The sequence below is a fragment of the Melospiza georgiana genome, chromosome 3 (assembly GCF_028018845.1).
Source record: "Melospiza georgiana isolate bMelGeo1 chromosome 3, bMelGeo1.pri, whole genome shotgun sequence".
NCBI classification, from domain to species: domain Eukaryota; kingdom Metazoa; phylum Chordata; class Aves; order Passeriformes; family Passerellidae; genus Melospiza; species Melospiza georgiana.
This window is the reverse complement of record NC_080432.1, coordinates 73,741,794-73,767,010: the sequence shown is the minus strand read 5'-3', so window position 1 is coordinate 73,767,010 and position 25,217 is coordinate 73,741,794. Positions and strand designations below refer to the sequence as shown.

The 25,217-nt window shown below is 38.2% G+C and overlaps 1 protein-coding gene across 5 annotated transcripts in view; it reads right to left on the bottom strand.

The window, feature by feature from the left end:
* Nucleotides 1-25,217, bottom strand: part of PTPRK (protein tyrosine phosphatase receptor type K) — a 296,820-nt gene that overhangs the window by 58,961 nt on the left and 212,642 nt on the right. For all 5 annotated transcript variants that reach the window (XM_058021651.1, XM_058021652.1, XM_058021653.1 and 2 more), the window contains exons 8-12: nucleotides 23,628-23,737; nucleotides 22,232-22,433; nucleotides 19,237-19,342; nucleotides 11,518-11,791; nucleotides 8,639-8,675 (exon numbers count right to left, since the gene is read on the bottom strand). In XM_058021651.1, the coding sequence (XP_057877634.1) occupies nucleotides 8,639-8,675; nucleotides 11,518-11,791; nucleotides 19,237-19,342; nucleotides 22,232-22,433; nucleotides 23,628-23,737 (729 nt within the window). The remainder of the gene's footprint in view (nucleotides 1-8,638; nucleotides 8,676-11,517; nucleotides 11,792-19,236; nucleotides 19,343-22,231; nucleotides 22,434-23,627; nucleotides 23,738-25,217) is intronic.

Genomic DNA, 25,217 nt, shown 5'->3' with positions numbered 1-25,217 from the left:
TTCAACTTACTCAGACAGCCTGTCTATATTCATTCCAAGTGGCCTGACCATTTTTCCATCTCCTGTGTATTTTCTGCTAATGTTTGAGTAATGACAGGAGTTCTTTATTCACCCATGCAGGTCTCTTGTTCCCTTTGGCAGATTTCTTATTCATTAGGATGCATCATTCTTGAGCCTGGAGAAATGGCAAATTCAGGAACACAGTAGCATGAGGGATACAGAGAGTGATTGTGACTCCTGTTTTCCATCAGTACATAAGGAGCTGGTTTCATTGTCCCAGGAAGACTCACATTTTCGTGATTCTGTGAAGTGTGCAGATGTAACCTTTTTGCTACCATATTCACTTTTACCATACTCTGCCATTCTAATTTTATTTGAATGTTATGATGGCATAAGTACCCATTCTTCACCAGGGCAGGAAGTCTTCTGATTTAATTTCCCACACTGTGAAAATGATGACATATAAGTGAGGGTTTACCTTAAACTTACCCATTAACCACCTCATTATGCTGCCTCTCAGCTTTACACTGCATTTCAACTGCCCAAATAAATCAGTTTTGGGCAATCTGTTTTCCAGCATAAGAAGCAGGTCTGGCATAACTGGATGTCCTATAATCTTGCTTCAGTGCTGACAATGTGACAGCAATTTAGGAATGTATTATTCAGGGCAGTATCCTGCAGTTTTATGGCAGGAAGGGCATGAGAAATGGTTTGGATACTAGATGTGGAGATGACAAAATGCCCAAGTTTTGTAGCCATACACAGAGTGACAGCAACTAATGTACAATAGATATTTACTTTTATTTGAACCCCAGAGGCCTCTTTATTTCAGACATGCTGCTTTAACATCCTAAATACTTTATTGGCTGTTGCTCTTCCCTGCATGCCTTTGCTATTAACTCTGGTGTTTTCAAAAAGTATGCTGGTGAAGTAGCATTGCTGTTGTCACAAATTTCAGTAGTGTAGCATCAGCACAGACTACTGCCTAAGGTTATTTTCCACCACAGCAAGTTTAGAGCAGGACCTCTTTTTCCCCTGTACTAATGGCCTGGCCAATCTCTTGGCAGAGGGGCTGAAACAGTCAATAATATGTAGTCTGCTTACATATGTTTGAGTAACCAATACTCAGTCATCAGCAAAGAGCAAGTAACACAAGTTAGGAGAAATGGGACCTCTGATTTAATGCTCAGGTTAAATAGTCTGGTATCTGTATGGTACTGAATGTGGTTATCTTTCCTGTTAACTCAACAAAGCAGACATTAAACAGAAATGTCAAGGAATAAAATGTATTTTGTGACCTCTTTGACAGTAAAGGGTTATGGAAGTACATCCTGATCGAGAACATTCATCACTGTGCAGCATGGAGTATATTCCCAGTCCTTTCCAAACTGCTGAATTCACACAAAAGCCTCCAGACACTTTCTAAGTTGACAGCATTGAAAACCACACACAGGACTGTAATTCTGTTCCCTAGGCTTTGAATTCACCTGGCCACAAAAATTGTTCTAACACTGCCTGTAACTACCTCCTGCTGTGACAGACAGATGTGTAATAACCACATTATTTCTAGAAAGATCATCCTGCCTACAAGGTCCATCTGTAAGCCCTTCCAGCTGGCATCTTTCCAAAAATAGCCTAGTTAGTACACAACTTCCCACTAGAGCAGCTCAGCGTGAGCTCCTGAACTTCAGAGCCATCATCTCCTTCTGCAGCTGACAAAGCATCAGTCTCTGTATTTGAATAATTTGGCAGCAGTGCCAATCAACCATACTGACTTGCTCTGCAACACATTGGAGTGTTTAGGAAGCGCTACTACACTTGGCAATGCTGCTCCTTGCTTCTAGATGACTTTCTGTAGAACTTGACTTAGAGTTCTGTCAGAGATGACATGCACATAGTTTAATAAACCTTTGTAAAGTTCTTGACAACAAAAGGTGGGACTTCTTTCCATTTAGTTAAAAGCATTCAATCAGATACAGAGAAACACGGTGTTGCTGATTTCAGGGTCTTAAATTGTATTAATGAAAGTAAATAAGCACATTTCTGATTTAGATGTTGCTGAATTTCTTTTGCATTCTTTGTGCACCATTCTTTCCTGGTGTAAAGCTCTTGTGTCCTTCCTGTCCAGGTGCACAGTGAGCAGCCTTACTGCTAAAATATGTTTTGTCTTCTATCCAGAATATCTCAGTGTTAGGCAGCTGTTAATGCAAGAATGAATAATTGCAAAGATTACTTCCTCTGTGGTAAGATGTTGCATACTGTCTGTGCTGACATGCTTGCCAATGAAAAGAAAGTGTCATTCTGGCTGAAGAGTACAGTGTACATATAAACACAATTTACAATTCCTAGAGACTGCTTTCTCCTTCTTTCTTGAAAAGAGTGCTGTCCCTTCAAAGGGCTGCTCTTCATTTCATCACACATGAGCCAAATTCTCGTCGCTCCGAGGCTGAACATGCACATGAGATGCCTGTGACAGGCTGATAGAGGCAGCAATCTCTGCCTGATCTGCCTCACACACTCTTCAACTCGAGGCATTGCAAGAGGCCAGTTCAGCCAATGGTAGAATTCATCACAATAGAAAATGAAAGTGTACACAGGCTGCCTGTGTGAAAAGGGGTTAATGCGACCAGTCCCATCAGGGGATAATAGACTTTATCTTCTCTAAACACTTGTAATTTTACAATGACCCAAAGCAGGTAAACATGTTAGAAAAAAGAAAGAACAGTAAGAAAAGAGGAGCTAAAACATACCCCTGCACCCAGCAGTATTAGCAAAAGCTACTTTTAAATGCACGTCTATTATATGCGGAATTAAAGATTTTCAATTGCAGTTAAAAATCTAATGAGCTTTGTAAAAACTCTTAATTTCTAGCTTTATGTCTCCATATTTTCTGAAATGGATGCAAAACACTCAATGCCCATATTCTGATTAATGAAATAATATTAATAATAGGTGAAGAGACCTAATAAACCAGGCATAAAAAAATAAAAAAGCATATATGCTAAGATGCTGATCCTTGTAATGTATCAACATTCTCCCTCTAATATTTAAATATAAACTAGAATACTCTACCTGAATTCTTACTTCTAAAATTCTCATTCCTTAGAAAATCTTTAAGTTTGCTAAGATTTTTATCTTTGTGCATACATGAAAATATTCACATTATAGGTTTTGTGTCTGGAGGTGTCCCTCACTTAACTGTTTTTTTAATAACGATCATCAAATATTCCATCAAGGGGTCACACCATTTTTTATTTACAACCAAAGGTATTACTTATCAGAACTTGCAGATGTGGTTGCTTGGTGAGCTACTGCAATTTCATACACAAAAGAGAAAAATATGCCATGCTAATGTTCTGTTTCCACCTTTGGAAAGCTCAGCAAGTCAACTAAATTCTCCTCTTTGAGTGATAAAAGACATTATGCAAAAGACCACTGAAGTTTAAACATATTAAATGCTTTTCCTATGAATCAGTGAAAAGAAATGCTGTGACTTATGAAACACCTGCGTTCTTCTCTATATTGCCACTTGGGTCGCCAGCTCCTATTGGGATGGTACAGCTCAAAGTCATTGTAGCAGCATTGATCCAAACATAAAAACAACAGCAAGAGAAAATTCCTTTTAGATACATTTAGCATCTGACATATTCCCTTCATTTGTGCATTAATTGGTAACAGACATTTTTGAGCATCCTGCAACAGGAGGTGATTTAACTTTCACAAATTTCCCTAAGAGCAGAAACATCATCAGGAGCAATTTCAAGGAAATAATTATGGTCTAGACAGATTTATGACTTCTAAAGACCTAATCCAAAGCACATTAATGTCAGTGGAAGGACTCCCATTGACATCAAAGGCCTTTGGATCAATCCCCAACTGCTGTGGGAATGAATTCAGAGCAGTAATGATGGTGGACTAAATGCACACTTGGAGTTGAAATGTTACCACCCAGACCTCTTTATTCCTCAAATCAGATTAAAAAGTCATTTTCTGCCATTTCACAATTACTTCCAGATGCGCATCATCTCAAATGGCATTTTCATCCATCTGTATGAACCAAACATGCATAGAGATAGAGAGGTTCTATACTGTCTGAACTAATAACACAAATGAAAACCACGAGGGAAAATAATGTTGGAATTGATGAAGTTCTTGTTTTAAATGTGGACTGAGAAACACTGGACTTCATTTATTCTAACTACTTTGTGATAGAGCTGCCAGGTTCACCACTTCTTTATTTACTGCCACAGTAGATTTCTTCTAATTAAATTTTCAATATTTTTCTCTAGCCCACTAAGCAAAACAAAAGAATACACACAAATCAGTGTTAGCCTCAAACTTGGCAGCCTGAAAACTGTCAAAAATGTCAGCTTCGTATACTCTGCTTTATAACAGCTCCGCTGTCCCTTCTGTCCTCTTAAATGTATATTTACATGCTAAATAATTTGAAACATCACTGTTCTCTCACCATGTTAGTCCAGTTTCACTCCCTTAGCAGTCGGTAACATTTTAGACTGTAAAATGAAATGCTGATGTTGTGTGTGAGCGGAAACCCATTCAAAGTTTCACATAGTCAAACTCAGCTCCAGGATATGACAGATCAGTCACCAACATCATCTATTACTCTGAAGTGCACACACCTGCTATTTACTTCAGTTTATCAATACTTTAGTTAGGCAGGTTTGGTTATCATGTATTCATTCTGATATGTGCATGCTATGAACTACTCAATGGTCTCAAGTTTTGCCAGGACATCTAAATTAGACAATAGGAAAAATTTCTTCATGGAAAGAGTTGTAAAGCATTAGAACAGGCTGCCCAGAGAAGCGGTAGAGTCACCATCCCTGGAAGCATTCAAAAAACATGTGGGCATGGCACCTGTGGATGTGGTTTGGTGGTGGACATGGTGGATAAGTTGACGGTTGGACTTGGTGATCTTAGGGATCTTTTCCAACTTTAACAGTCCTATGATTCCACAGTTGAAATCTGCCTTACTAAGCTAGTATTAGGAAGTTCAGGACTTTCTTTAGGAAATGATCTATAATAGATTTTTTTTTAATCAAATAACACATATTTCCTAACTCCATCTTTCCATTCCTATTGAATATCTGACCTGTTATCTCATCCCCTGCACTCTTCTCTGCTCTTCAAAAACAAGATCTTTTGTTTATCCTTCTTCACTTACTATGTGTGGGAAACCAGATTATTAGTGACTGGGTAATCCTACTATCCAGATTCAAAAATTAACAAGGTATTGAACAATTCAATGTTATTAGGGGAAAAAAATACACTGGTCATTGGTTACTGAGAGTTTCTGGATGAGAAGGGGATTCAGCTAAACAGAGGAAGGCAGTATAGGTTAACAGTGTCCAAGGAATTAAAATTGTTCATAGTTAATATATTTTCTGGGCTATATCTCCAACTGGAAATGGTGCTTTAGGTATGCTGTACTTACCACCTGTGGTACAAGGAGTTATTTTTAACATTGTTTCAACTTGCTTTCCTCAAGAATCAAAGCTTATGCAAAGAGACTGTGTACATGTCTGCAACATTTCATATTCCCTCATCACATCTAATAACTTGGCCTCGCCAATTGGTTCCACTGTGCAGAAGGGTAAAAGTTACTCATTAAGCTCCCACAAGTGCCATGGAAGTAGGTGCCTAGAAAAAGGGGCAATCCTACTGTTAGTCTAATTAAGGACCATCAAAGAATCACTGGCCTTCATCCTTCAGCTGCAAGTACTCAGGAAGCTACTTTTTAAATAGGGGCTGCTCCAGTATTTTCTACCATGAAAAATTAACTCAGTGTATTTCAGTACACCAGACACTAGTATGTCTCTCTGTTTACTCAAAAGCATTTTTTCAAGGCACACCAAGAAGGAGCAGCAACATTCTTTAGTCATGATTTGGCACCACCTTTCAGATGATCTGACACTTCCGTGCATTTGTTATCAGAAGTACAGGACAGCACTGCACTTGGAATATACAGACCAAAAAAGTACAAGTGCTTCAATTTAAATTTGTTGGCACCTGGAATATACAGACCAAAAAAGTAAAAGTGCTTCAATTTAAATTTGTTGGCTTCTGTTAGTTTAACACCAATAAACCAAGTATTCCATCAATTCCCAAAGGTAGAAGGCAACCTTGGAAATCATAGGAGTAAAATCCATAATGCATTAAAATACATGGAAAGCGTGCTGCTAGGGAATTGTCCCCCCCATCCAAAAAATTAGTTAGGGATGAATTTCTCCAGCATATTGCTGCCATATTTTTTCCATCTTTACATCTTATTGGTGTGAATATTCACAGTAGATAAAGCAGATCCTTGAAGAAGATAGAAATAAGAAGATAGAAATAACTTTGCTGGTAATACTGAACTTCATTACCAAGGAGAATTTTTTTCTTAATGTGCACCATTTTTGTTGTTCCTCCCTACTCCCTTCCAACACAGCTTTTTAAAATTTTTAATGTCTTTTCAACACGTTCAAGGCAAAATTCAGTTTGGCCACCTGTAGGCTGCTTCAAGTCACAAGACATGACACAGAACTACACACTACATTTATAATGGAATACATAGTTTAGACAATTTCCCAGATTTTAAACAGGTCGATTTGCTTTACTGGAGTGCATTAGGTAAGGTGAGACAGTCCCTTTTTCCTATGAAAATATCACAAATATAACCAGACATTTCCTACACCAATAATTCAATGTGATCTTACACACTACAGAAAACCAAACAAAGAAATCAGGGTAACCAGATGAGCATACACATAAACCAGTATATTAAGTATACTTTTCTTTGAATATAACATATTATGGTATTATTATTATTATGATGAAAACCTGGGAAAAAATCAGTATGAACTGTGAAAAAATACTTTAGAATACCAGCATAACTCATTTGAGAAATGTGAATGTACATAATGTGTACACAACGTACACAATATGACTCTGAAATGATGATTCCTTATTAAAAGTATTCCTGCAGAGGAAGAGAAAGCATTTGTTCCTAGTGTTGCCTCCCCCTGCAATTCACAGCCAGCAATTAAAATAAGTCAGAGAAAACATTGGTTTTTAGGTCCATTTTCAAGGAATTTGAAGCACATTCAAGCACTGATATATCAGGCAACTCAGTTACTTCAGGGAAACCAGTCTTCAATCAGTGTCAAGGGCAATATATAAGGCACAAAGGTAACAAACCTCGTATTTATTTTGCCTTTCTTTCAGACTGCAGCCATCAGGGGGAATGTGACTGTTGCAGCAGAGGAAGGTGTATAAGCAACCGCCAAGGGGTCTCTTGCTACCACAACATTGCTTTGAGATTGGGGGAATGCGTGTGGTTAAGCAAAAAATAATTTCCTCATATGACAGGTGAATTCCCCTCCTGTTTTATTATTACTATCCAGAAAATTTATGATGAGAGAGACCATTGTTTTCCCCTTCCACAGTCCTGCAATATTTTGAGTTCCTTTCAAACTCTCCCTAGACCCAATACTAGTAATACATGCTTGAGGTACATAAATAATTTTTTATGCAAATACATTTTAATTCAAACATTTAATATTGCCAGGTAAACATAAGAAACATAATGCTGATATAATTTTTACAGAAGATTTAGCTCATGGTTTTAATTTCCTGTTCATATTAGCATACCTCACTTGATGAAAATGCTAACACATATTAAGAAGTACATTTTTTTTCTGGTTTCTCAAGAAAACATTTGATTGCTACCATCTCATTAGAGACATCACCTTTTCATTTGAACAAGATTTAAATTGAGGGAAGTTATTGAAAAAATGGGGCTGATGTGCCTCTGCAGTGCTTTAATACCTGATTCCTCCTATCTAAAGTTCTTTTTATGCTGAATATCAATATGCAATTAGAAAGAGACAACATAAGTACTGGGCCTATGAACAAGACTCTTTGGGCATTTGTAAGCTCCTTGCTTGTTTGGCTGCCAGAGCCTATCAAGCAACTGGCATAATCAAGCCACCAAAACGAGTGGCTATAAATACAGCCAAAGCAAGAGATAACAATAAACAGAACAACCAAGTCCTCGTTTGAAGATGAAACAACGTTTTTGAGTGAGCAGTATGTGATTAACCTGCTGGATATGGGGTCGACATGATTTATTCTCACAGCTATGCAGTCAGCCTTAGTCCTGGAACTCACTTGCTGTCAGAGAGGAGCTTTTCTCAAATCAACCCTCTCCTACGTCTCGCTAACACTTGGAGCTCTTACTTAGGAAAATTAACTGTCATGTCCTTCATTTAAATTATTTCCACCCCTGCTTGAAAATAATTGTTAGTCTAACAGACAGTTTACCCATGTGCACTTTCTTCTCTCCTGTCCATCTATCTGCTGCCTGCAATGCTTCAGCAGTCTAAAAGCAGATCTTGAAAGCCACAGACAGAAAGTGGGAATAAAGAAGTGTCCTTATTTTGATGAAATTCTGTATATTGCTAGAACAGTACTCTCTTGGCTCAATACCAAAGAATAAAAAGCAGCAGACCATTACATTTTAACACAATCGAGTGGCTCAAAATAGAGGGATAGTACTGGCTTTGCTTTGAACCTTTAATAGCAGCACCACAATTCATTTAAAAAGCTACTTTGTGAGTGGGGATGAACCTCTTACCTTTTGTAGCTATTCGAACACACTGAGTTTTGGTTTCCTGTTAAGGAAAGAAAAGTAAAGAAAATAGTCAGATCAAGGGCTTTTTCTTGCCCTCCCCACTCCATACATTCATCTTAGATCTACTGATCAGCTGGTACAACCCAATGAATTGGCTCAGGGCTCTGGGCTTAGCAGGGGTGGAGGCTGGGGAATTTTGTCTTGATTGGAATGTATTGTCCAGGATGATAATGCGGAGAAAAGGTGTGGGACAGCCCAAATATAGTAAAATTTCAGGTTATTCAAATCAAATGGAAGTCATGCCATAAGAATACAAAGAGAGGATGCAGCAGGAGAAAAAGGGAGGAGTGGTGCTCAGATTTATGTCACAGCACAAAAATCCTGAGCTTGTGTTGACCTGAAACAGCAATGTGCAGCAAAGATACATTTGCTCAGCACTGTCTCCAAATTATGTCTTGCTACATCCTTGCACTCTTAAAGAGTCACCTGAAGCACACAAGCAACACATTCCCTCATGCTTCTGGGTGTGGAATAAGCACAGATGCAGCTCAGATATCCCTCCACACATGACACAGTTAACTACAATCTATATTGTCTGCCCAGGAGACAGTGATTTGACAGCAATGTGCTTCAGAAGATGTTGCACATGCAAAAAAAATTTCTGTGTAATTTACTACTCTCTCCCCTCAAATTTCAAATTGCTGAAGTTTGGTGAGCAATCAAAACAAATTGAATTAAAACAATTTATTTGGTTTTGCACAGTTTGGACAACTTGAACAGACAAGAGTCAATCATAAATGGGATTTCTGACCTTACTGTACAATGCACAGTCATTTTAAAAGAAAACATACTGAAATAGCATAAGGTTGTGTGAGCATAAGGTATTAGATCACTCTAAACAATATTAGCATGTAATTTGAATACATAATAATGACAGTTTCACTCTATAAAATATGCTTACTCTAATCCTCCATCCCTGAATACATCCCCTGGCATCTGTCTCCTCTTGAAGATTCAAAAGCAACAGGTAAAATATGCAGATGCCAGTTTGTAAACACAGCTTGTAAAGTGCTAGCAAAACTCTAAGCTGAGGCACTGTAGGTGTTCAATAAGGACAATTTTTCAATCAAAATGAAAGTCCCACAAAGTTTACTAACATATTCCTACCCATTCTCCCTAGTTACTGGATTTACTTGTCTGTTTCTGTTCAATATGTCTGCGAGGATCAGAGTAACCTCCTCTCAACCCTACCATGTACTTCAGAACCTACTTTACTTCCCTCTGCCTGTTTCAGATCCCACTGGTTTACAGCAAAGCATCTGTTTAGATATTCTGCAGTTCAGATGTTATCTTACAACCATTAGATCTCTGTCCTGGCAGAATGTAGCGCAGTTCTCGTCAAAACCTCCCCCTAAATCCCTGTAGGAACAGAAATTTGATCCAAAGTTTCAAACATAACAAAGAAATCTGCTTTAGGATTTCACAAACTGAAATCAAGTTTAAGCAAAAAATACTGTGTTCTCTCATTTTCTACTTATCTGTCAAAATGTAAAAGCCAAAATAAATATCTAAATATATTTTGTACTTTCAGTTTACTTTTCACTCCCTTTTTTTTCCCCCTCAATGAATGAAACAGATTTCTTTACAATGCAGTCTATTGGAAATCCACAAAAACAAAGGGAACTATTTTTAGCAGGTAAGGGAAATATGGATGGGTGTCTAGCAGTCACCTTTTATTTTGCTTTGTTTACTTCATATAGGTCTTTAAATAAGAACTGAAAAGAGGGAATGGTCTACTGAATGAGAAAAAAACCTCCAGTTTTCAAACACCCTTGTACCCATTCTGACTTGATGTATATCCAATTTTCATAATCATAGGTAAAGGTTGAGATTTCCTTCAAAAGACTCCAAGGCAAGGCTGCCTGTTAGCAGGGATTTGTTTAGTCACCAGAGTGATCCAAGCATAAGGAAGAGTAAACACTGCTTCTGCTCCTTTCCAATGGTTCTGCTAGATATCAGTGATTATCAGTCTAGCCTTTCTAGTTCCTGTCTGAACTGCCTGGACACCTCAGTTTTCTAAACTATATATCCAAATATTAAATTTTAAATACCTAAAGCTTCTCCATCTACCATATTTTCCCTTCTCACCAATCCTTTTCCTCTCCCTCATTTTTCATTTACAAGAGGAAAAACCATTCAAAAGCAACAGCCTGGGGCTTGCAGAGCCACAGTTGTTCTTTGCACCTGGAACCTCGGAACCTCTCTCCCTGACACTTCTCCTCCTTCCATATGCCCACAGAGCCAGCAGCAGCACTCAGCAGCAGAGTTAAACAGAAGCACCCAGGAGGTAATGAAGGTGAATGATAGCCATAATTGTACTGCACAGCAGTGCTGCAAGCCCGTTGTACACTTTCTCAGAAAGACTCTCAAACTCATGGTGGGCCAGCAGTTACTTTTGCTCAAGAAAATGTTTACTTTTTATTTGATGTCCAGTGCGAGAGTCTTAAATAGTTTGCAATGTTTTGCTAGCCCACTGAGCAGCCCACATTCTCTTTAGCCTGCAGTAATTTAATCTGAAGAGCGCAGGTACTGAGAACTGGGGAAAGCACTGCGGATGTTATTTACCAAGGAGACAGTCACAGTCCTGAAATTACTTCCCTCAGACAATTACTATGAGATGCATTAAACTCCCATCTAGTAGCAGTTTCTGTGACACGAGGCTGATGTGAAATGTGAATGGCACACCGCCATGCTGTCACAGCACCAGGGGGATTTCAGCCACGCCACTGCCAACACCTCCCACGTCCGACTCCAGCAGCCCTAGCTGTCACCACAGGCATGTCTCTGCCTCCTTGCAGGAGCCAGGTGCTGTCAGCACTTGCCTTCTCCACGCTGCTCATGGCCTGGAAGTAGATGTTGTAGCCTTTCCGAGGAGCCAGCGGCGGGTTCCAGAAACCTTGGTACGTCCTGTTGTCACCCACAGTAAAGGGGGCTGGCTCTGGCAGGTTTCCTGGGGGCAGCTGGGCAGCAAAGTAGTATGGTGAGCCTCCACTAAGGGCAGTCTGATAGGTTACAGGGATTTGGTAGCACTCCATGGCACCAGTTTCTCGCTTTGTTCGATGCGGGTGCAGCTCTTCAACAACAATCTGGTAGGCACTGGTGAGAGAGAGGAAAAAAAGGACAAGACAGGAGATGGATGCAGAGAAGAAACAAAGGCTGGAAATACAGCAAAACTGTTTATTTCAGCTGTTGGAATGAAGCAGCATCCTTTTGTGTGTGTGTGTGTGAAAAACAACAATACAAATCCATACATGACCTCTTATCATTACTTTCCTTTAAAACTTTTTTTCTTTTAAGAAACACAGGAAAAAATGTGTTAAACTACAAGAGATTAAACTCTTGGCTGATCAGAAGCAATCTGAAGTTAGCATTTTCCTTTGAAACAGTATTAGAGAAAGCTGAGCTTCAAGTCCCAACATAATGGCTGCCTCCAGGCTGTGCTTGAAGCACCAATTTGCAGTTGTCATATCATTAGAGACAGAATGTGCTGACAGGCTTCTCCACCTCTTGACCTTGCTGTGGCTTCTATCTTGGCTCAGAGCTATGCAGATCTAAAGTACAAGTGACATGCTGTAATACAAGCACAGATGGACAGAAATCTGTCCATTCCACTGAACGAGACTGCCTCATTCCTTTACAGTTGTCAATGATAAAATATTATGAATTGCTGAAGCAGAGAGTATTCAGCCCATCAAAACACCACCTCAACCTCCTAATAACTCTGTTGAAATGGATCATGGCTTGGTCACTTTTCAAAATCACCTGCTCAAAATAGAACAGGTAATTATAATTCTTTCTTCTTTAGAGGAACTACCTAACTGCAGGATGCTACCAACTCATTATCAGCTTCCTCTGCTTTTCAGAAGTAAAGAATTTACATAGTGAGAGCAGAAGGCAATCCTTCATTTTATAAGAAAAAAAAGAGGTTTGGGGATTTTAAGGCATGTAGACAAGAAACCTGAAGCTTTTGAATTAAACTGGCAGACTTGTCTGTCTTAGGTTTGCTATAAAGCTTTCTAAACTGAAAAGGTAAAACTGAACGAAATTCTCAAAGTGTCACTGCATTGCTGCAAGGACTCTGAAAGGCAAAGGCAGTCCTCCTCCTTTCAGAATTTGTGCGGCAGCATTAAATTATTTTGTCAATTTTCTCTGCTACTGCTGCTCAGAAAACCCAATAACTGCAGTGGCAGAGATAAAGTATGATACTAGAGAATGGAAGAAAGAGGAGAAGAAATAAAATAGGAAATTAGTTTCATGTCTTTCCTATGCTGAAAGAAGATGTTAGCATACCCTTTTCCTAGTGTGTAAAAATTAAGCAGGAATGCTTCTTCCCTCCATTTCAATATGTCCAAGAAGAATATAGAAAGTCATTTCAGTTTTGAAAGTCCAGGTAGAAAGAAGAATGTAAAAAGAAAAAAAAGTTAGACCTGGGGAAATTTATTTCTCATAAACTGACCATGAACTGAGCTCAGTTATACATCACCTTCTGTGGTAGTCTCTTTGTATTAACCATGTCCAGTTAATGGGGACTGTACCAACAAATCACTTACACAAAACCCCTGTATATCCAGTATATTTCTTTATGCTTCAAAATAAATGTACTAGCAAAAAACCCCAAAAGCACTGATATTTTAAAAACTTGACAGGATGAAAAATATTTTAAAAATTTTTATTTATAATGTCCCAAGGTAAGAAATGACTACTGGCATTCATTCCCTTCTTGGCCTGGCCCTGGACCCAAGCAGCGTAAAAACACTGTTTCAGAATTGGGCAGACAACCAGCTGGAGAGCCCTGGGACACAAACACCACATCTCTGCTGCCTGAATTCTGCAGTCTTCTCTCATCAGCTGCCAGTGGTCTGGGACAGACACAAATTCTGCTCTCAGAAGTGACAGAAGAGCAGGAAACTTGTCTGTGACACCCTGGGAGCTTCAAAGGAGAAAGCCAGCAGGGACAAGGAAGGACAGTGCAATGCCTGCACGTGACAGAGGCAACAGTCCCCTGGAACAGCCTGGTTTGTCACACAGCTCTGAAAATGAGACACACCACAGCTAGCAAATCAACCTCTCTCCCCTCCTCCATTTTATAGAATAAGGGATAAAAGGGGTATCTTCATTTTAAGGCATATCTCCTTTTTGAGAATAAACTCTCTTTGGAGACAAAAAATCCAATATGAAGGGCATGAGAATCAAATTGGTTAAAAGTCTCTTTTTATAGCCTTCTTTAAAAGAACAATGATTTTTGAATGGGATATAAAAGGTATGGCAAAATTTTAAGCATAAGACCACAATAAAATGTGACAGTTCTAAAAAAACTTTCAACTAAATTAATTTCTATAAAATATAGTCAAAAAATGCTTTTTGGACCCCTACATATGAAAAGCTACAATATGCAGAAAATAAGACCTAGATATACATATGGTAGTCATCCACTTACAGAATAGAAAAAATAGCAAATGACAGAAACTGTTTTAAGTCTCCAACAAAGCTTTATTTTTATTTTTTTTTTAAATGTAGTTTCACTAAGTACATTTAAGTAATAGATCTGCCAATCCTCTTTAGATAAGTGATCTGGCAGTATTGTTCACGCAGCATTATAGGCTAACAAGACATGGAGGAATACAGTAGTTTACCTCTGGGCCCTTTGTGATCCTGTTGGAATCCATAAAGTTAGAGGGTTTTTAGGAAATGGTTAAAAAAGTATAGGCCTCAGACTGAAGTTTTATTAGCATTGCAAATACAGCAGAAAAGTTTCCCAAGCAGTGGAGCATATGTGACAAATAACAATAAGCCTGTGTAGAATTAGCTTTAAGATGGCAACAAGGTTATTTAATGTATATCTTTAGAAGGTTAGCATGAATAGAGCTCTGTTCTTTGTCTCTTATGAACCAGTCTTTGTTTTAACTACCATTACGTGTGTTTTACAATATTAGATAGAATTCTTGTCAATATGTGTTGTTCTATGTATGATTAGATGAAATCTAGGCTGAGATAGTTTTATGCTATGCTGTAATGCCACACCTCCTCGGCATTCCCTGTGGATCAGCGAGCTGTTAACATCCTATCTCCATTGTCTAACAATGTTCTGAGACTGATGTGCTGAGAAAAAATAAAAAAGCTCTTCACTGGTCTAGTTTGTCCAGTGTTGTCCATATCTAGATGTAACTGCCGCAACAAGTGAGTTCCTGACACAATTAAACCTATATCCTCCCCTATCTACCCTTCCCCCACAATAGAAAACTTTTCTGCTGTATTTGCAATGCTAATAAAACTTCAGTCTGAGGCCTATACTTTTTTAACCATTTCCTAAAAACCCTCTAACTTTACAGATTCCAACATGATAGCATCTGTTTAAAGCCATTTACAGCACACTGCAGTGGCTCCAGAGCAGCACTGTTACTCTGTGTGCACACAACAATGCTCGGAAAGGACACCCTGCTGTAACATGTAACGGAACAAGTCAAAGCTAAATTTGTAGCTTGAAAAGTGGGGTGATCATTGGCTGCAAATGTGTTTTGATATCAGGTATTAGTGAAAATTTAACTATGTACTCTGCTTATCCCTGTGTCTTTACATATAACTAATCCTACCTTCAATTATCTTAGATTTTCTGTACTTTTTTTTCTTTTCTGTGCTGGTGAGAATTCAGTTATTGAGAGTGCTTTTTTATGACAGGAGCTGAGGGAATTCCTACAATAGAATTTTTTCCTCATCTTTCCATACAACAAAGAAAGAGTAAAATAGGGAAATAAAGAGACAGGAGTGGAAAGCTTAGATGACAGTATTCCTTCTTCTTGATGACTAAAATAAATTCTGAGCTATTCTGAAGAGTAATAAAATTTTCAGAACCTGCTACATAAGTCATCAGGATCATAAAGGCCAAAGAGTTGTCTGAGACAGCCAGGTAAGCAGAGAAATTTTGAAGATACAGCAGCTGAAGAGCTCCTCATGGAAATTTTCCATGAAGAAATTATTTCTCATGACAAAACCTTTTATAGTTAATTAAAGAAAACCCATACAGTACCTTGCTATCGACCAAGACAATTGCAAACAGGTGAAGGAGATCTCTGACAACGTCTTCCTTTTTATCCCTGCCTAAAAATTCAGGATCCAAAGAGATATAGCAGTGGTGAATGTTGTTCATGCTTTAGCCCTATTCTGACTGGACTTTAAATACCTGCTAGACATTTCTTTCTATGTGTCTAGTGGAGATACATCTTCCTCTCCTTTGACAAGCACCAGACTGACTGACGAGCTCAAGTTTCAATCCCAGCTCTTGGAATTCTAATCGACAATGATTGTTTTAGTTGCTCCCTGCCATGGTACCCTTAATTAATCATGCTGCAAAAGGAAAAAAAACTAATTCATTTTAAGGAAGTACAAGAAAACCACTTTAACAATCAAATAAAATAAATTTAATCATTAAAAATTTACTCTGATTCTGATGTACACTCTTTGTAATCCTTATCTGCAGTAGGATTATAAAACAAAAAATTGTTTTTCTGATACTCAGTTAGGAACCTTCAGGAAAAACTACAGCAACAAATCACATCTTCAAATGAATCACCGAAGCACCATTGATTCTCCTGACTGGAATCTCATCCACAAGATTGATGGTGAAACTATACGCGCTTCAAAGTGAGCCTGAGCCATCCAGCTTTGTCTCCCTTTGCATTTCTGGTTTGTAATTTTGTTTTTAAACTCCAGGAGGCCATAAAGAATGCTAGGGATTGCACAATAAAACCTGACAGTGAAGGTATGATTAGAGCCGTGTTAAAACTGTGACAACTAGGGCAGCCAGGCAGTGTCTTAAAGAAATACTGCACATAGATTATACTTAAAATAAGGAATATCTGCTTGCTGAGGGGCTGTGCTGATTGGGAGGCTATGATGGAAATCTGATCATGGCATAAATCCATTTATAAAAGCAAAAGCATACCAGACTGAACTTTTTCCCATTTTTTTTCTTTTCCTATTATTTTATTTTTTTAACATTAACCTATTGATATGAAATGAAATGACCATCTACAGCTCCAGAGATTACAGAACTGGGTAAAAAAGAAAAAACTTTTCAAAAAGCCAACTGTATTATTCATGGTCAGGGTAAAAACAGCATCTGAGTCCCTTCTATTCCATCACAGCTGCAGGCACGGTGATCCATTTTTTCCCCACCTACCTAGTAACACTCATTATGGCAGTAATCCAGCTTCTAGAGGAAACAAAATTGCAGTATGGATGGAGTGATGGAGTGAAGCTTCACTAAAATATATCATAAAGTTTAGCAAAATGCATTGAATCAATTCAGAATTTCAGTGTGCTACATTTATCTCCCTATTAAGAAGCTGCAGAAAAGTACCTGACTGCAACATGCATAGCTTCAAAAAAGGCAATAACACCATGCCTTCTGCATTCCCCTGGAGAATGCTTTTCATTCCAAGTAAGGAATAAAATACCTGGATGATTTTAAGAATAAAGCCTAAGTCTCCAGTTATGGTAAAGGACTTCTTTCCTTGGCCTCTTGATGTTAGAAACTTGATGTTAGGTTTTAGAAGTAAGAAAGAAGTAGGCTTCTTTGAGAACACAGTCAAACAACAGTTATTAATACTCTGTGAAACTATCACTATCAAACCTTCTATTAATGTTTAGTACATAGGTCCTTGCTGCCATCTTCATAGGCCACAGCGACACGCTCATGCCAGTGGACTGAGGATGCTGAGAGGAAAACTGACAGAATAAATGTGAGGTTTACTCTGCAGGTTTACTCTGCAGCAAGTTCCTCATCTCAAGTACAGAGCAGAGAAACCAGACCTTCTTGAGTTAGGGTGAGTAATTTTCTAGCCGCATGAGTAATTCTCTAGCCACATCTCATCATGCTACCAGCTCAAGAAAGAACCACCCCTCCAGGAGAGAGACCCAGGACCCAAGATTGACCCCCTGAAGATGTGTGGTGGGATTGAAGGTGGAAGCCTGCTGCTGTCAGCACAGGTGTGCCCTGGAGCAGCTGCTGTAAAGACGATGTGCACCACTGCCATCAGCAGATCCCAGTGGTGTCCAGGAGGGAAGCTCTGGGCAAGAATCTGCCTCAGCTCCTCAGGTGGCCAGACACAAGACTGAAAGGATGTGGCATGGATTATGTGAGAGACAGATATCACGTTTCCTAAACAAGGACAGCTTTCATTAAGAACAACAGCAGGACACCTGGAAGCCTTTAAAAGCACCTACAAAGGCATATAGTGAAGCAAGTTTAAGCACCTGAAGATTTGAGAGCATTTTCAGACCACCAGTCTGAATTCCATGGTATTAATTTTTAAAAAATCCATATTTTAAGAATTCAAGTCTCGTACTGAAAGCAGCCCTGTTCCCCAAAAATCCTAGGTTTGCCCCATTGCAATTTCTCAGAAATGAATGATACGTGAGATAACAATTTTAAATGTAACACATGAAAATCTCCTATAATGGAGAGGAATATGGATTATCTTCTATGACAGAATATAAATAAATAACTTGATAATATCAATCATAAGAGTGATTATACGATTAGCACATAAAAATTCATATAGGTAGGTGACTCATCCCCCACAACATCCATGTAAAACATACATTCCTCTCAATGGAAATAGACTTAAGAGACAGTTAATTTTCCTCTGCTTTTAGGGCTTGGGCATGTGACTTGGCATCAGCTGAGCCCTGATAGAGGACTTAATGTAACACAGAATGAAATGCATTAGCCTGTGCTTCTCTAAAATGTCACAAGGGTAATAGCATGAAAACCTTCTGATGCTCAGCAGCTAATTAACCCCCAATTAGTCAACCCTGCCCCTGAATATTGCTGATGCAGCCACATCAGTAAAATACAAATGGAGTCAAATAATATCATAAAATTTTTACACTAACAAGTAGAAGTAAAGATCAGGATGGGGACTAATCTTCGCAAACAAAATTAAATTATCTCTCAACAGAGAGCAGAAAGGGAAAGACCCCTCAAAGTTAACATAAATGAAGCATTTTAATATGATTAGAGGACATGCCAAATAAAATTTAATAGCTTGCTACATGAATCCCAGTAAGAAGCACTCTCAGAAGAAAAAGGTCAAATAGTTTGTATTCATCACTATTATTCTCCCATTTCCCATAGCTTACAATTTTCCAGTCACACATATATACTATAGAGTAGCTGACTTTGAAGCACTGGAGTGGAAGCGTTATTTTGAAATCTACCTTCTGACAAACACCTTTCAGCATCATATTTCAGAGGCACTGAGAAAGTAAAATGAAATTATAATGGCTAGAAGGTAGTTCTGGGGACCCTATATCAAACAGGTCAGGTAGCTGAATGATTCAGGCCATGAGTATCTTTAAAAAAAAAACCCTGTCAACCCCAGAATTTCTTTAATTACACATATATTGGCAAATTAGGTGTAGGTAAGAAAAAAAATAGTGATCTTAAATGAATGTCACTCAGAAATGAACAGCTCTGTATACAGTGACATAACAAATATTCAAATAAAAAATCAACTCTTTTGATTTCTTTTTTTTTTTACCTGATAGGTGCACCTTTGGCCTGTGCAGGTCTCAAGAGTACAGTTATTGTAGTAGCAGTTTCATTGAGAGATGCATCCACTCCTTCATAGTCTGGTAAAGTGGGAGCTGATTAATGTTGAGGGAATGAAAAGAACAAGAAACAAATCAGTGAAAACATTTAGAACTTTTATGAGGTTGTGGCTGCTTGGATATAGAACAAAGAGACAATCTTTATCAGCCATGCGAGTATTTTTAAACAGTTTTTCCAGACACATTATTTTATTGTGGCATGAATGGGATTTAATGAAAAAATTATAACACTATCCCTAACCACTTCCCATCAAATCATGACACCTCTCAACTTGAAACAGTTTTATTCAAGAGGGAGAGAAATAGAGGGAGGAGGTGACTGACAAGAAACCCTAAACTACAATGAAATCCACATTTTTTGCAGCAATTTTTCTACCCTGCAAATAACAACAGTCACCATGTCAAAGACTCAGCTTCTACCATCTGCCTTGAACAATTTAAGAGCCTTCCATATTTCCCCTTAAACATATTGGGAAACAATGCCAATATCAACAAGTGTGCAGGAAAATTGGACTTATATAGACATGCATCTGTAGGCTAGAACTGGATCAGGGAATCCATTCCCATGCCCATTCCTATCAATGGACGGCCAAGCTGTTCATTAATCAGCTTCAAAACCACTATGAAAGAACAAAATCAAAGTCAAAACCAGAAGTAGTTCAGGAATTGATTCACTAATGGGCTGTCAGGCTGTCACGCCTCCATGGCAGCAGTGTTTGTTGTGGGAGGGATGGCTAGTGTTGGCAATTACTTCAACCATCCACCTTTAATCTGCTGCCTGTTGCAGTCCTCACTGGTAACAGTACTGCTGCTGACTTCAGCCCCAGTGCAAGGAAAGAAACAGGATTTTCTGCGAATCAGAAAATAATATATTTCTAAAAATTGCTAATTTTTCATAAGTTTGAAAACTATCTGCATGTTTTTGTGTTCTTTTAAATATGTGGCTGTATCATTACAAAATCATTAATGAAGCCTGTATATTTCCAAATGAACTTTCAAAAAAGATGTTTCCTAGCAGGACATGAATCATTTGAGTCATGATAATTTTACAGTACTATATCAATAGAGAGAAGAGCTCTGAAAGATTAAAAGCCTTGCCTCATTAGTCCTAGATCCTAGATGAACACAAAACCTGCTCTTATTTCAGGAAATAATATTTTATAGGATTAATGTTCATTTAATGTTAATTTTAAAATTACTGCTTACACCATGTTCACTAGAATCACAGTAACCACCTCTAAGCTTAGTTAAAAGGAATCATTTCAGCCCTCATTAAACGAAAGTTAGCATTTTCTGAAACATGCATCACTCCATATAAAGTACCAGTCATGCAGAGCAGAACTGCACAACAGTTCAGCCTAAAGCAAGATAGAAAGAACAGGCTGAAGTTCAGATACAAGGGGTGTCACAGCCTGCCTTTAAGCTTTCCTAGCATTAACCACATTTTCCCAAATAACAAGATACATACTCTGTCTAGAAAGTTGTGCTATAGTGGATTCTGGACAAAACTGCCAACATTTCTGTGTGGAAAAAGAGGGCATATCTGAAGAAGCCCGAATTCACTGTAGTTCTAAATAATCCAAACACATCAAGGAACTTTTTTCTCAAAATACTGAAATATCAGACATGCTAGCAAGATATATACCTTTTTTCTTTCCCTTTTACTAAGAGGTTAGAAGACAAGCATGCAAGGACTACACCACTAAAATATTTGAAAATTTATGAACTACACCACCATAATATCTGAAAATTTATGAACTAGAATTTCTTGTGAAGAAATCCTTAAAACAACCTGAGTAAAATAACAGACTCCAAAACAATCTAATAGCTACGTGAACATAACAGAACACATCATTTGGTGGTTTTTGTGCATTGGTTGTGTTGTTTTGAAGGGACAGGGGTATGAGGAGTGCTAGTGCTTATGTGCTGGGGTGGAATTCCATTCCAGTTAGTAATGACAACTACACCATTTCATTTGCTACATAATTCAAGGACTTCTACCTTGAATTTTCTCACACTTTGATTTATGGGTGTGTTTTCATGTACTGTGAGGAGACTACGTGAACTGTATCCCAAAAAAATCATAGGTGCATTCTGTTACATTATTAACTTCTCTTTACAGGACAATCTGAGTTTCATTATGACAGATAATGAGGAAAATATCCTGCTTTGTGTTGTTTAAATATGTAAATGGCTGACTTCTTTGATCTTTGCCAAGCTCTAAAATCATCATGTCACAAAATCAAGTTTCTCTGAATATAGCATTGACTTATCTTCCACTATCAACTGCATAAGCCACTATCTTATTTTTTGAGAATAACATTGAAATTTGACAAAACATTTCATTTGACATAACTCTCTTCCAGAGTTTACAGTGCATTATTAAGACAAATAATGTCAAAGTTGGTGCACTGCAATAAATCAATAAAGGCACAAGGAAGCAGACCTATGTGAATCTGGCAAAAGAAATTCAACACATTGTCTCAACTTCCCTGACCCTGTTACAGCTGTGTGCTATGAGTAGAGTCACCTTCAGTGAGTCAGTAATTTTCTGCACCTGACTTTACTAACCTGCAAAACAGATGCAGTTCTTAGTGACCTGTGGAGTGTTGACAGGCCTAATTAATTAAGGTTTACACAGCACTTCAAAATCTTTGGATGAAAGTACTGAATTACACAGAAAAAACAGTTCACAACTACAGCTGAGCAATTTTCACCTCATGCAAGGATTTATCCCTGAACGTATGCTACCCTGTGGTGAGTACACCCAGAAACATTTTTAGTAACATAATTTCTAACATGGTAGGATTTTTTGTGGGGTTTTTTTTAAACACTTCACAATTTCTCAAGTCTTACAAAAATATTCAAAAGACATCTCCCCCTTCCCCTTCCCTGTTTTTTCTTTATGTTGTTCTTTGTTTTTACCTGAGATATTGGTTGTTACATTGATGGTAGTTGCTGGTCCAAACCCTTTGACAGTGCTTGCACGTATGAAGAACTGGTAGGTAGTACCAGGGTGCAGGTGAGAGAAGATGTGGTGTGTGCTGTTCCACAGCTTGGATACTGTCTGTGGAGGTCCTGCCACTGGAACTGCGGGGTCAAATGACTGTATACTGCTATAGCTCACCTGCGGAAACAGAAATTTTTGCAACAACTCTTAAAAGCTTTGGCACAAGGGATTTAGGTTAGCTTGGCTGGAAAGGAAACAAAAGACACATGATCATCTAGCTACCGATTTATCTTGGGGATACCACAGAATCACATAATCATTTAGGTTGGAAAAGATCCTTAAGATCATTGATTCCAACCATTAACCCAACAGTGTCAAGTCCAGCACTAAACCAGTGAGGATTTCATGTGTATTATTGAAGACTTTGCCTTACTTAAAAGGCTATGCAGGCACCCTTCATCATTACTGCTGGATGACACACTCCCTTGCTGGTTAGAAAATCACCATGGAACACTGTGAGTTTCACAATTTGATTTCTCTGTAGCTGCTCTCTCAGGGCTAATGTCACTGTTAATACACTGCCTTTTGCATCTGTTTCCAACTAAAAATTAAGGAAGCATTTATCTGCTTTAATCTCATTAATCAACTGCTTTTACATAGTTTATGTATGGAAAATTTCACTGTTACATTCCACTGAGGGGAAGTCATCAAATAGCTGAGGGGGGTTGAGCTGCCCACCTGGTTTAACTCACACTAGCTTGTAAATTTAGTCTACATTAAATAAATAAATATATAGATTAAAAAAATTTAAGGGGTTTTGTTTGGTTTGTTGGTTTGCCTTCCCACAATTCACTAATATGCAAAGTTATATCTTTTTTCTTTTAAAAGAAGAGTGCCAGAAAGTGTGGTGTTTGTTGCTCAAATCAGGTTGTGTTACCTGCCAACATCCTATGGAGATCCCCAGAAGGCTCATAAAGTAAATACACTTTAAACAGAATTCATATGGAGTTTTTCTTAAAAGGTGATATCTAAAAATGTAACAAGGCTAAAAAAAATTGCCCCAAATTTCATAACCATCTTATTTTTCATGTAACCTTTGAAGAAAATTTTGTAGATCATGGCTGTCATGGTTTTGGAATGGTATATAGCAACAATGAAAGACATTTAAGGCACTTGACAGGGATGGACAGTCATATGCACGATACTTACAAATTTTGAGTATATAACCACTACAGAAATTCATGTATTCAGTAAATGAAAGGAGCATACTATTGAATAGCTGCTTAAAGAGCATAAACACCCACTGTCAGCCACCCCTCTTGATGTACCTCCCTAGCCCCATCCTATGCTTGTTAGGTGTCTGATGATTACCTCATACTGAGTAATGATGCCATTTGGATCCACAGGTTCCTTCCAGTTGAGGAAGATCTTATCTTCAAAAGGAGTTCCTTTCACTGATTTGGCAGGTATAGGGCCTGGCACTACAAACACAATGGAAGTTTTAAAAATAGGAAATTCAAGAGACAAAAAAACTAAACAGATGACAGAACATCCTATTAAAACCAAAAGTGAGCATGTGTCTACTTTTATTAATATTCATTTGCATGCAAAAGGCAATGGTAGAGAGTGTGAAAAAGCACTTCAAAGTGTATTTTGTCATTTGCAGTGCAGAGAGAGCATGAAGTTGAAACATTAACATTATCCCCACATATGGTTTTCAAAACTCCATGCAAAGTCAAATTGTCTCATAGTATAGCCAGGGGAAACAGTTCAAGCTAGATTACAACTTCACGGAACATCACTGAACTCTGTAATAAGCGTATCTTAGGACAAGGACTACACGGTTCTAAAATTCTTTTAAATGGAAAAAAAATCAAAGGCAGGGAAGAGTTTCTGCTACACAGCTTCTTCCAAAGGAAAGAAATTCTTACAAAACAGTTTTCAATCACATCTTATGATTTGTTGTTTTAGAAGAAATCCTCATTTAAAAGAGAGGGCTCAACATGGGGAAACACACAAGCTTAGCTACTATTTCTTTCAGCCTTTGACCTCCTCATGTGCAGAAGGATCAAGACTGCTTACTTCAAATCTTTCCAATATGAGATGTTTTCAAAGCTTTGAACCGAACAACACCAAGATCACCGTACCTTTTTTTTTTAAAAAAACGAAACCAATATCCCTGGTGTAATAACAACTTTGAAATGTCACCTCAGGCTTCTTTGCCCAAGTGATTCACAGCACCTAGTAACCCCATCAACACTGGGCAAGAGCATTTAGTTATCTCCCATTACAGCTTACAAGACATTTTTGCCTACACATACAATTCCTTTTTATCAGAGCAGCTCACCTAGATTTGAACACACACTTGCTGAAAGAAGGGGGCAAGCATAAGGGAGCGCCTGGAGAAACTCTGAACCCAATGAAACACCTTCCCCCTCAAAGAGACAAAGTTGTTCAAATTTGCAGTCTTTCAATCTAAAATGTCATTTCTATTTAATATATTGATATATATTTCTGTCTCCTTCTAATAAGCCTATTTTCTCCAATGCAACTTTCCGTGAGCCTTGTACATGACACTCCTTAGATATTCATTGTCAAAGGAGACTGCAGTTTTACAAAGAGCAAAAATAAATTAAAATCCAATGGATCAAAGGAAGCGCCAGGTGCTGTCCTAGCAGCAGGAAAGTGTGAGTGGTCTCTCCCGTCAGTGAAATTTATTTCAGTCTACATGCAAACTATAAATGATGATCTTATCCTCGGTACAATCAACATAACTTGGCACATTAATAATATATTTAAGTAGTCTAAACAGCCCAGAAGTAAATAGGTGAGAGCTTCACAGCTCATCTAACTGCCATAAGAAGGCCTAGGAGAAGTTATCTAAAATCACAGCCTGGTGCTTTTCTTCAGGGTCCCTGGACATACCAGGCAGTGGGTAAAGGCTGACATGCAGTGACAGCC